This window comes from Panthera leo, chromosome B1 (assembly GCF_018350215.1).
Source record: "Panthera leo isolate Ple1 chromosome B1, P.leo_Ple1_pat1.1, whole genome shotgun sequence".
NCBI lineage: Eukaryota > Metazoa > Chordata > Mammalia > Carnivora > Felidae > Panthera > Panthera leo.
In genome coordinates this window covers 103,178,828-103,192,224 of record NC_056682.1, presented here as the reverse complement: position 1 = coordinate 103,192,224, position 13,397 = coordinate 103,178,828, and the positions used below count along the sequence as shown (strand labels likewise).

At 33.4% G+C, this 13,397-nt stretch overlaps 1 protein-coding gene and 1 pseudogene across 5 annotated transcripts in view; one reads left to right on the top strand and one right to left on the bottom strand.

Annotated features, from left to right (window-relative positions):
• PRDM5 (PR/SET domain 5) overlaps positions 1–13,397 on the bottom strand; it is a 204,996-nt gene that overhangs the window by 97,415 nt on the left and 94,184 nt on the right. For 4 of the 5 annotated variants that reach the window (XM_042935605.1, XM_042935608.1, XM_042935606.1 and 1 more), the window contains exons 5-10: positions 11,538–11,712; positions 10,312–10,404; positions 9,929–10,050; positions 5,665–5,744; positions 1,596–1,680; positions 186–343 (exon numbers count right to left, since the gene is read on the bottom strand). In XM_042935605.1, coding sequence (XP_042791539.1) covers positions 186–343; positions 1,596–1,680; positions 5,665–5,744; positions 9,929–10,050; positions 10,312–10,404; positions 11,538–11,712 — 713 coding nt within the window. The remainder of the gene's footprint in view (positions 1–185; positions 344–1,595; positions 1,681–5,664; positions 5,745–9,928; positions 10,051–10,311; positions 10,405–11,537; positions 11,713–13,397) is intronic. The other variant, XM_042935607.1, reaches the window with a different exon arrangement.
• On the top strand, positions 4,397–4,491 carry LOC122218810 (annotated as a pseudogene).

The window sequence follows — 13,397 nt, the reverse complement described above, 5'->3', positions numbered from 1 at the left end:
AAGGGGTTGTGGCCTGAGTGAGGGGGTAGAAAGTAAAAGCAAGATCTTCTGTAATTATTCCACATGCACAAGCACGTCCAGATATACACAAATCTCTTATAAAATAATTAGAAGTCAAATCAGCAAATATAATAATAATAATAATAATAATAATAATAATAATAATAATATTTATATGCTTTTACCTTCTTGTGATTCTTGTAAACATTTCTGTGGGCAAATCCCTTTCCACAAAGCTTGCATTTGTAAGGTTTATCTTCACTGTGTATTACTTTGTGGGCGCCCACTTGATCAAGCCTCTTGAAAGATTTATTACAAATCTCACAATTATAGGGTCGCTTTTCTGTGAAAAATGAGTGGAGACAATCTCACATCTATATAAAGGTAAAGGATAAAAAGGGAAACAGCCTTACCTTATATTACTTCTAATGGACTAGTCAACTGAAACATGATTCAAACAACTGAAAAAAATCTACTTACCAGTCCATTTCTGTTAGACATGTGACCCTATTCACAAAAGAAATATGAACTTGTTCTTTCAGAGACTTATTTTTGTAAACTAAATGTGTAAAGTAGCTTAGATGTAAGAATGAAGCTCAAATTCAAGGAAAAAAAAATCCTATTTCCAGATGAAAAATGTGCTGATAGTATGAGTTTAAACCAAGGTCACAACTTCAAATGCTAAGAGTGTTCTGACAGTGATAAAAGTAAATGACAGACCTGCCTCCTACTTGAACAAGTGGAACTCATATAGGCAAAGCTTCAATTCTCAACAGAAAGCTTCAATTCTCTACGTACCTAGGTTGTTGTATAGAACCCATATTTATGCAACGTTAACGAAATGTTGACCACTAGATGCAAAAAATACTATTTGTTTCAAACAAAGCATATCTGAAGGCCACCAGTTTTTGATCTCCTATTTTCATTTGCCAAAATATATATAGCCATCACCAAACAAAGTGGATACGTAAAAACATTCTAACCTCAATGGCCTTAAATTATAGACGTTCCAAACTCTAGAAGGAGACTTCATAAAGCAAAATTTATTTTCAGACCTTATTCTTTTTAATCTGTATAACAGACCTATTACTCAAACTTGCTTAAAATGAAACTACAGCTTTAAAAACTTATATTCTCAAAATGTATTTATAAATTTCTCATTAACATTTATTAGTACCTTGGTGAGAATGTGAAAGTATCTAGAAAAGCAGAAACTGTAATTGTTGAATCCCTCCTAAAAGTCAGACCCCCTGCTAGCACAGTACATAATGATCTCATTTAACCTTCACAGCAATTCTAAAAGGTAGGGCCCTTTTCACAGATAAAGAACAGAATCTAAGGCTCCAGGAGGAGTAGACAATAAATTAAATGGTGATTCTGAAGAGCTTTGATATCACTTAGTCCAATCACCTTGGCTTTATAAATAAACTGAGGTCTAGAGAGGCTAAGTAACTTGTTCAAAATCACACGGCTAGTTACTGGCCAACCTAGAACTAAAAGTCAGGTCTCCTGATTACTATTCTCGGAGATCCTGAAAAGGACAAAGTGAATCTTTTGTAGTGATTTCAATATAAATGAACAAATATGTATTTTACCTGAGTGAGTGATCATATGACGTTTTAGCTGATTAGCTGAAATAAATTTCTTCATACATTCTTGACAATCAAATATCTCATGAATCTGAAAAAGGTTAAGTTGACAGGTCAACTGTCAAAGCCAAATAAATTATATAGAACTCAAGTAAAAGTATAAATATGTGGATAGCTGCTATTGCAATATCTATGTATATTGTAATTCAGCTCTGTTTTATTCACACTATCTTATATAAATTGAAAATGCAGTGAACCTGTTACCTAATAAAAACAAACAATTAAAAGAAAATACAAGATTGCAGCACACTATTTAAATATGTGGTATAGCTGACCTATTTAGTGCATATTAAATTTCTACACTCTGTAAAAAGTTATACCTAACTGACACGAACTCTTTTTGTTATGCACAAATTTGGATTTGGAAATATAGAACCTGTATGTGATAATATTCCCTTTACAGTAGTGAAACTATTTTAAATTTAAATGTATATAGTACAGAAAAAAACATGAATTACCATGAAAGACAAGAAGATATAGGATTCCAAAAAACATTTAGCTCAAAGTAAAATTCCTACATGATAGGAAGACCACAATAAAAAGAAAAGATCAAAAACTATAATAAGTAGGGAACATGACTTTATCAAACAGCTGGCTAATAAGTATTACAACTGAATATTAACTTTAGCTCTTTCCCTCTAAGACACTAAACAGAGAAATTGTATAGGTGGTATGAAAAGTAGAAGCCCAGTTTATTATCAGAAACAATGCACAAAGTTCTAAGAGGAATGTATTTCAAGAAGCCTCGTATTAGAAATGTTGATCACCCCCAGTGAACAAGAGCATCACACTGTTTTGCTGAAGATTCTAAAATAGCTCTGGTGAAGTTATATTTGCTTCAACCTCACTAAAGGTAAAGCCCACAATAGTTAACACCAGAGAAGCAAAGGCCCTTGTGCAGAAAGACAAGGTGCTGTGATTACCCCTGCAGAATAACGAGGGCCACTGCAGAGTGAAGTCAAGGCAGAGGGCCAAGAACTGAGTGAGTCATGAGTAGAAGACTGGGTTGTATCCTGGTAATTGGCTCCCTCGATCTAAGTGGCCATGGAAGAACTCAAAACAGAGAGACTGAAAAGAGGGGACAAGGCAGGGAAACAAAAGCTAGGGAAAATTACCAGGTCCCACGTCTGAGTCTGGGACTTCATTCGATGCCCAACCTCACGGCAGGTCTGAGGCTGCCAATCCACCTTCTGCCTTTGTCAGATCTGATTCTTGGTGAGTCAGAAAACTCAGTTGGGAAAAGCACAGAAAATGTATATAAACAAGGCAGAAGCAGAATGATGTTATTCCACTAGAGTCTGACTTACACCTCTGCTTATATGCAGTGTCATCTATTCTCTATTAGTGAATATATGGAGTCCAAAGCATTCTATGATTCCTCAGGCAAAAAATGTGGGACCCACACAAGTACTCAGAAAGCAAGTACTACACAGTTAGGAGTAAAACTTTCAGCCTGAGCCATTTTAAAGACAGTCTGTCCAATCATCAAAGACCTTCACGTGGTTTTGGTTCAACACCTATGCTTAAGGAGCAATATTATGTGTATTGTTTATTTAAAGATAGTAAGAACAGATTTATATTCTTAAACTCTATGTTTCTGTAATATATGTCTTTTATAATAACAATATCTCCTAAAAAAGATTATGTGCTTTCTGAGCCATACATAAATGAAAATATATTTAGTGTATTTTCATTTTAATATAAAACTTATATTAATACATAAATTTTTTTTAAATTATTCATCCATATATAAAGTGTTAAATGTTAAATAAAATACTGCAGAATAGTACCCATGTTTTTTCACTTCTTAACTCTCACGGCTCCTGAAACATGAAACACTTTTAAAGGTTCAGTTGAATTAATTTTCCTTAATTATAAAACAGAATATTCACTGTATATGAAAGCACTTTTGCATTGACTATGTTATTTATAGTGGAAAATTCAGGCCACAGCTATCTTCAAAAATCCTAAAAAAGCTTAATAAAACAACCAAATTTGGTAATACTATTTATTTACACCTAATGATAAATAAAGCACAATTTTCAAAATGTTCAGCTTACTAATTGATATGGAGCATATTAAATTACAATTTTGAAGTCCCTAAATAAACAATTTTCAAGAAGGGTTATAATATGTCTTATTGTAACATAAAATAGTATATAGTAATGTAAGATACTATTCCAGACTATTATGTAATTTGGCATATTCATACAGCACCCTCTACTGGCAAGGTTAAATACTGCAACCAAACTCTATTAGACATTCAACATACCCAACTATTAAGAACAGAATCAGAAACGGAAGTCAACAAAAGCTGTCTATGGATTCAGAAAGGCTAAATTAGATGAGCCATGCTGTAATTAAGGAAGTGCTGCATTCAGCTAATAAGTTATTAACATTCTGCAGAGATAACTTGGGTGCCATGTTCTACCATCACCAAGTAGTATTTGGCTCTACCAAGACATTCCTTGGGGAAAAAGTTCTTATATTATGAAGAAAACAAATGGAAAAGAGAACACTTTTCAGAAATAGGCCCCACAAGCAACTTTGTTGAAACACTCTGTTTAGTACAATCTTTAATCTGGTAAACTATCTTAAATTTCAACTTCTTAAGATGTAAATAGACCAGGGAAAGAAATCATAGAATTATACAAGTAAGAAGATATTTAGAAAATATCTACTAAATTGGATTTCATCTTTTTGCCTCAGACTAAGATTCTGCTCCAGAAGCCATAGGGATGAAGTGAGCAGTGCAATTACTAAAATTAGAATGTTACAGTGAAGATTAGCATGGCCGGTGCACAAGAATTATATGCAAATTCTTGATGTGTTCTACATGTTTAAACAATCCTATTAGAAAACCATTTAGAAACAAACAAACAAAACAGCTCATGGCACTTGGAGAAAAAATTAAAAAGCATGGACCCATTCAAGTCACATTTAATAAAAGAGAGAACAGAGGCCCAATGTTACATGGAGTGTTAGGGACAGAAGATGACACCCACTGTCCTCACTCTCAGTCCACCGCTTGTTCCGTTATTTCTCCCTGAGGATCAAAATCACCCAACATATAAAATACAATCTTGGACATCTTTGGAATCTAACTATCTTGTGTGTTTATAGATTAAACCCACAGCACATAGTTAGAACTATCAGATTGAATATCATGAATTCTAAAGCCATTCAGGTTACTTTGGAATATATCTATATACAATAAAGAGATAAATTCATTTTGTAAACCATAAGAAAAGTAAAATTTTATATTCACTAGTACTATATACTCTCTTCAATATTAAATCACTAAAAGAAAATATTATACACTCCTAGATATTCTGAAAAGTGATGTGAAATTAAAAAATAATCATTTATCTGATAATATAATATAATATAATATAAGAGTTCTTCTAGAATTTGTCACAATAAGAACAAAAATCTAAATTTTATTTTAGCTCTATTCTATTGTAAATTCTATTAAATAGTGCTAATGTTGTTAAGGTTAATAACCCCGGTATATTTTTCAGGTTAACCTTTCACATTAAATTTGTAAGTTAGTAATAAGTTTTATGTTTATTACAAAATGCATTAAATTTATTTTCTCCTAATATAATCATTTGTTTCTGCTAACAACACTTTGACATACTTGCACATTATTTTTAGTTCTTTAAAATAAGGAGCTCTTGTCTTTGTTTTGTCGGACTTTACTATAAGATGCATGCATTTTAATAGCTAAATGCCATTGCAGGGCATATTATAAATCCACAAAACTTATATGTTTCCATCAAATACATAGTATTTCCTGAGCAAACAGCAACTAAAAAAGCTTGAAACTCAAAATATACTTTTACAAGAGCTCACTTTTCTGCATATCAGTCTGGCATTTTAGAATATGCTAATGTATAAATTGATGACAAAGCTCTGTCTTTATAAAAAAATCAATTAAAAATTTTCATGGCAGTCTCTATAAATGACTAAAAGGTCTTACACTCTGATGAGCATTAATCTTCATCTTACTGACCTTTCTATGTTCCTGTAGGCTTGATGCTGAAGAACACTTTTTATTGCACACTGAACATATGAGCTTTTTCTTAGGATCGCCTAAAATGCAAATAAAATATCATCATGATTTAAATGAGACTATGAAGAGCATCAGATACAATGTTTCTAGGTTATATATAATTTCTAAACAGGTATTTCATCTTAACAAGATGTTATACAAGTTATTCTAAGTTATTCTAAGTTATTCTAAGTTAACAACTTAGAATTCCAAAAATGTTCAATGTTATAGTCATAGCCATTAAACTGGATTTAAACCCTTTCTTTTTAAATTTGAAAAATATTCAGCATGATATACCACTTTCTACATATATAAAATAGGCATTTCACCTTTCCATAAACTAATGTAGAATTAAAAAAGAAAAAACACACTAACATGAAAAATTGTAATTTAAATTAATCAAATGTGTTTATAAAAGAAAAAAATGGTTTTATTAATTCATAAGTTGATTTTGCTACTTGCTTTAAATTTTTTTTTAATTTTTTTTTTAACGTTTATTTATTTTTGAGACAGAGAGAGACAGAGCATGAACGGGGGAGGGGCAGAGAGAGGGAGACACAGAATCGGAAGCAGGCTCCAGGCTCTGAGCCATCAGCCCAGAGCCCGATGCGGGGCTCGAACTCACGGACCGCGAGATCGTGACCTGAGCTGAAGTCGGACGCTTAACCGACTGCGCCACCCAGGCGCCCCACTTGCTTTAAATTTTAAGAGAATATTTCATTTAATCCTCTGTGTTTTTTAAGATGGAATTTATAGATTATTCTTTCCAGCACTAGATTCCTACAAAATCTATGAGCATATACTTTCTCATATTAATGTCAAAAACCAGAATAAACCAAAATCAAGTACATCAAAACATTATATCAACATTTGTATTATTATACAAATCAAAACAAGACCAATTTTGTCTTCTTACACAGTGATTACAGTAGCTCATTTCATATTTCAAATTTCACAGTAGTTATAGAAATGAAGACTCAATAAAACATTTTTTTTCAAATATGATGTAATATCATCTGCACTACCACAAATAATCACAGAGTGGTTTCTTCAACTTTTAATTAATTTCAAATACACAAATTTGTATATTTGAAGTAATCAAATAATGTGACGAACCACCATGTACCCACACCTGGCCCCAACAATGACAAATCCATGGCTATTCTTGCCTCAACCTCAACCTCAACCCCATCTACTTCCCCATTTCTCTATTATTTTGAAAAAAACTCCAAGACATTAAAAAAAATATTACAAGATGATTTTATTTTATTATAGGACTGTGATTATACACTTTTAGAAAAAGAAAGTATGAATTTGTTCTTATTATTTAAGTTACTTGTTTCATATAATGCACTATTTTTAGCATGCTGAATGTTACAGCCAAGAAAATTTTTCATAGTGATTGACAAAAAATAATGGCTACTAAAGGAGAAAATTCTCCCCAGCAAAATGAGTATCTCTATACATATAGATCACATACACGGCAGGGGAGGGGGGCACAGAAGAGGAATATTCCTTCTTTTCTAGCTTGCACTAGCTGGCATTTCCCTCTTTCAATTCATAATCTTTTGTTGCTCTGTCTTATCCCTCATACCAGCTGTTCTTTAAGACTAGAACCCTATCCTTTCCCTGAGGGAGAGAAGAGAGATAGAACTGAGACATTCCCAACCACACCTCTTCCTTTATCCTCATGTTCCTGCTACTGTCCCTACAGCTGGAATCACAGGCAATGCACCATACCCCCATCCCTACTCTCCAAACTTTTCCCTCCTCCTGTCGTCTTCTATTCTTCATCCTAGAATTGGAATCCAAGCTCTTCTGAGAAAAAAACTAATTTTTTTTTTTTGTGAGAGAGAGAGAGAGAGCACATGCAAGCATGGGAGGGACAGAAGGAAGGACAGAGGAAGAGGAAGGGACAGAATGCCAAGCAGGCTCCGTGCTCTGCGGGGCTCTATCTCACAACCATGAGATCATGACCTGAGCCGAAATCAAGAGCTATATGCCTAACCAACTATGACACCCTGGAGCCTGAAGAAAAAAAAAATATTTTAAAAATTTATAACAATTTGCCTGAGAGTGCAGACAAATGTTATCTCCCACAAATACAAAATTTCTTGGTTTTAGCATCCATAGACTCTAAACAAAAGAAAAAAATGGAAGTGGGTTAAGGAAGTCAGGCCCTTCATTCTCTGTTTCCTCTTGGGTAACTATGAAGGTCGTCATCACTCTACCAGCTTCCCTAGGTTGAAGGACAACAGTATCTACAAAGCCATAACTAGACTTTATACTATTTTAGTTTTGCTATATTCAGGTAAGTCTGATTTTTTTTTTTTTTTTTACTTTCAGATTCAACTTTCAAAACCATTCAGGAACACATTATTTACAATAGTAGGAGATGTATGAAAAATTAACACAACCCTAATGAATACATAGTCACCTAAGTACCGCAAGTTTCAGTACAATGTGGGTTAAGTGTGCTTTCAGGTATAGAAGGTTCTACAATCATATGTGTGAACACTGCTTTGTTTGCTGTTCTGATGTGAAATATTCTTTCTCCAAATGTGTATGTATCTCATAGAAGAAAAGGGAGAGACAAAAGAGGGGCTATGAATGAAAGACGGATTGTATACCAATCTCAACAAAAATTGTGCATAGTGTCCTTTGGCTAATATTGTACATTCCATATTTTGTATGTTTCCACAACACAGAAAAATAAAAAAAAAACTTCCTTTTATAAATTATTTACTACAAAGTCAACATGAGTTTCCAGAATCAGTAATATTATAATATCCAAGGCCAATTACAAGAAGCCTCACAGAAATTATGCTTATAGCACAGCCTGAAGACCACATGCCCAAATAAAAAGAATGCAAGTTTCCAGAGTTTCAGTATGCATCTGGTTTTTTACTTAGTTCAGCAAAGTTAACTTTAAAAATGACATGAAAGATTTGTTATAATACATTGCAGACAAAGATGGAGAAAATTAAGAACAGCATTTTAAACATAACAGCTTAAAAAAAAAACTATGAAGACAGGTCTATCAAAAAGTTATGCTTGCCTTTTGTAAGCATAGTGAAGGCCCAAGTTTAATGAATTCAGGAAAATGCCATCCTCCCTAAATCAGCCATATATTCTTCAAAAGGAAAGAAAGAAATCAGAACAATGTAAAGTCCTATTGATAATCATCCTGAAGCTGTATTTTGCATGGCCATACTTTCTACCACCCAGAACTTTCATAGACAGCTTACCCTAAATATGTAGTCCAAGCAATGATGCAAAATAGGAGGCAGTAGACACACTCATATTAGCTGCTATAACTTTAACATTAAAGGAGATACTTTTTGGACAATGAACAAACATAGGATACAGAAGCTGAGTACTGATTATCCTGTTCTCCTGAATGTGGGAATAAACAAGATGGGAGAAGAGAAATCCACTTTCCTCATGTCCAGAAAGACATCTTTCCACACATTTCCCAGAAGCCAAGTGCAAATGTAAACATGTGCGAAAAGCATAGGCACAGAAGGATATGAGGAGTTCCATGAGCCTCAGCCTCTCTTAAGGAAAAGACACTGAGGAAGTGAAAAGTTAACTCTGACGATACAGCCATCTGTTCAACTCCGTGCAAAAGATTTGATCCCTAAACCAAAATACATTTACCATGTGCTAAACAGATAAAATCTAAGTGACAGTCAAATTTTATAGGGGTTTTATTGTTTAGCTGGCCATTAGAAGGAATTCAAATAATATCTGCTTTATTAATCCCGATACATTAAATTCCCATGTCAAAATGCAGTAATTTTCTCCAATATGGGAGAAATATAAATTTAAAAAATAGATTTTTACTACAAAACTTTAAGGCACAAGAGCATCATTTAATAGTTTTAAAATGTATCTACTAAAAGAGAAATTTCATATTTCACACTTAAATTGTTATTTAAAAACATTAATTTTTAATATACCTGACTACCAAGCTCAAGTAGATTCTAGCTTAGGTTTCCAGTTATGATTAATTCAGATATCCGAAAAATGAAAAATACTGCTGAAATCAACTTAAAAAAGAAATGGTGCTCAGAGAAAGAAAAAAGTCCACTGCAAGAGCTCCACATCTGTGTGAGCATAATGTCAAAGCAAGCTCTCTCCTCGAGAGCAAGAATTAAAAACAGATCACGACAGCCTGGGGAGAGGAAGCCCCTTTAAAAATGACCCTCCAGTGATTTCTCACCAGCATGGACATTTTCCTGGTGTCTTCTGAGGGCATCCTTGCTCTTCAGCCTCTTTCCACAGCTGTCGGCCTTGCACACAAACCTGGCATCTCCCCGGCAAGTCTCCTGGTGCTGCTCAAAACTACAAAACAACCAGGAGAGGGGAACAGGGAGAAGAAATGGTGAAGACATATCTTATGAAGTCTAACAGCACAGCAGGCTTTTGCAATGCATGCTCTCTAGTAGAGTTTCTGGGTCATTTCATGCATTACCTGGGCAGGTAAAAAGGAAAGCACTTATCTTGTAGCCATGTGACACTTAATCACTAAGAAGCATAAAAAGCATGCCTGCCAAAAATGACCCACAATTATATAACAGCCATGTGATAACTCAGACACAAAACCTCGATGCTGAATTGAAGGAAGAATTGCAAACAGAGCACTGAAAACTTCGTGAAGAATCCTTCAGACTGCTTTTCGCTGTGCACTGAAGAACGCTGAGGGGGAAATAGAAAAAAACAAAAAGAAATAAAAACTGGATGTGTAAGACAAAAACTTATGAAAAATATCTCTACTTTAAATAAAATCCTGTTGGTGATCTCTGTTTTCATTTTGTTTTTTGTCCCTTTAATTTTTGGTAGTACCTAATTTAACTATAAGACCCGGCTAAGCAAAAGTATCTTTGGTGTAGTCTCAATAAAAGCTGACTAGAATGCAGTTTTAACATCTAGTCTCTAAAAGTATATAGCCCTGGCTTGTTTTTTTTTTTTCAAGAGCCTATAACAAAATTTCCAAATGTTTAATCTCTTGCTATTATAATTTTTTTAAGTTTTGAGCAGAAATTTTTCATCTCAAATTTCAGAAGCAAAAGTAGATGCATATATTAAAATAGTAAACATGAAAGCTTTCTTCCTCATATACAAGGTGACATTCTTAAAATAAAAAATATACGTATCTAATTTCTCACTTTTAATAATTAATGATGCTGTAAAATATTTAAGTAAAAAGATAAATTTATACGCTGTTAATATAAAGAGTCAAAATAATAAAGGGTACCGAGCAATGTGTGGGATCGTTTAATTCATCTTCATGTGACAGCCTATATCTATTCATCTTTAAATTATTCCTCCTAAGTTGCTAAGAAATAAACAGTGCTTCCCCAAGTGTCCCCGTATTCTTTATTCTCTAAACTCTCTTCATTTCTTAAAACTCTTCTTTCACTGATTTCAGAGGGAATATCAAATGCAGACAACTGAAACTTGATCTGTGACCTCAGAGCGCTAAATTATGCATAAATGAATTTCTGAATAGTAAATCAATGAGCTTGATTTGATATTTAGTGGCAAGTAAATAAATGGACAAAGACTTATTAGCATAAATAATGTTTACTTGTTGGAAGTTCATAATCAGAATGTTTCAAAAATCACCATATTATACTAAGAAAAGATAAGTTAATGACAATGACAATATAGAATGCTTACTTTCTTCCTCCCCACCCCCCCCCCCGTCTCCATCACTGACACCCACACACACACACACCCACACACACACGTATAAAACAAATCAAATAGAATAGTTAAAAACAAAAATGTTAGCTTATAATTTTAAAGATATTCTTTGCTGTACGCACTGTCTTTGCAAAGCCTGCTTAACTGGGAATTTCTTCCCACAGTTCTTGCACTTAAATTCTTTCTCCTCTGTAGGTTTCTGGTGCAATGTCTGAAGGTGCTCAGCAAGAATTTCCTCACTGGTAAAACTCGAGTCACACTGGGGACAAGCATAGTCCTCTTTACAGCCAAGGCAATCTGTACATTTACAAGGAAGCAAATTTATAAGACAAAAATTAAGAGCCAAGAACTGTTCAGTTTTATCCTCATTTTAAAATCAAAATTGTGTTTAATAGTATCAGAAGAATAAATTCTTATTATCTCTCTGAGTATTATTAATGTTGTCCATGAAAAATAATAGGAAGTGTTACTAGAAGTACCTTATCTTTTAATTCACTTCATTGGTGTTTCAGCAAATTAATACAAAATCAAAATCAATTTTTAATTTACCCTATAATGTTAACTTTTCACATGAAAGAGTTATTGCAAATGTGGAATGAGAAAGCAAAACTTTTCCCTGAAACAGGTCATCTTGAGTTCACTGAGTTCACAAAGAGAAAAAATCCAACCAAGGCAAAACTATGTGGAATTACTAAGGGGAATCTCACGTACATGTGAAAGAGACTGAGGCCATAAAGACAGAACTCATTACGGCAGGTGTCGTGAGATTCCATGGTCTCTCTGGCTTGTCAGTCCCTAAGGACTGTCATGGCTCCACCCAAATTTCTCAAAGTGCACTATTTACATCACATTTTCTTTTCTGATTATTAAATAAGATTAGATTTAGAAAATTCAGGGAATATGAAGAAAATAAAAATTACCAATAATCTCATAATGAAGAGACAACCACTTAATATATTCTCAAGCCTGATTTGCCTTTTGTCCATTCATATTTTATAGTCTAAGAATAACTACATTTATGATCATACTTTGTATTCAATTTCATCTGTTGCTCTTTTTTTCCATTTAACATTTTCCCAAGTCAAATAAAAAAAAAACATAATTATTTACTAAGCTCTCCATTGTTTGACATTGGAGTGGATTATTTGTTTCTTTTTGCTGGTGTTTTGGTTGCTCTGTTTGTGTTCTGGCCTTTTTTGGGGGAAGGGGTGCTTTTATTAAATAACAGCTGATATCTAAAATAAAAATAGCAATAATGTATGTACCTGATTCATATGTTTTCAAAATCTGTTTAAGTTTCTATTGATTATTTTTACAAAAGTAAAAACAATTTGCAATTTTATATTTGTTAACTAAAGAAAAATCAGAGTGATAATAAATAAACAGGAGACCCATTTTTAAGCTAAAATAGTGGACACAGTAATAATATGCCCTGGAGGTGGGGGAGGGACCTTAAAAAATAAATACAAAAAGTATAGCATAGGGAATGTAGTCAATAATATTGTAATTCACATAAATAAATATTCCCCAAAAAGAAAATACAGAATAACACAAAAATAATACCTGTTACCCAAAGTCTGAAATTTGAAACAGCAAAATACATATTTGAAAGATAGAACAGAAAGCCTGTCCTCATCTTTCCCTTAAATAATCCAACTAAAATAAAGAAACAGAAGCATAAGCTAGCAATGCTAGGAATGCTTATACTTTCTCAGCCAGTGACATATAGTTGGAGTAGAAAATTCATATGAAAGATATTACTACCATGGTGACTAAAGAAATCAGTGTCACTTCTTGAAGCAGATTTGCTAAAGAAAATGAAAAAAATACTCTATGGTAACTTTCAATCTATTACAAAACATGAATACCTTTAACATCATTCATATTTCCTTCAAATCCCATCAGGAGTAAAACACAATAAAATAGAAACAAGCCCCAATAATAATTGATTATTCCCCAGCAGATGGCAAACAAGCGACATC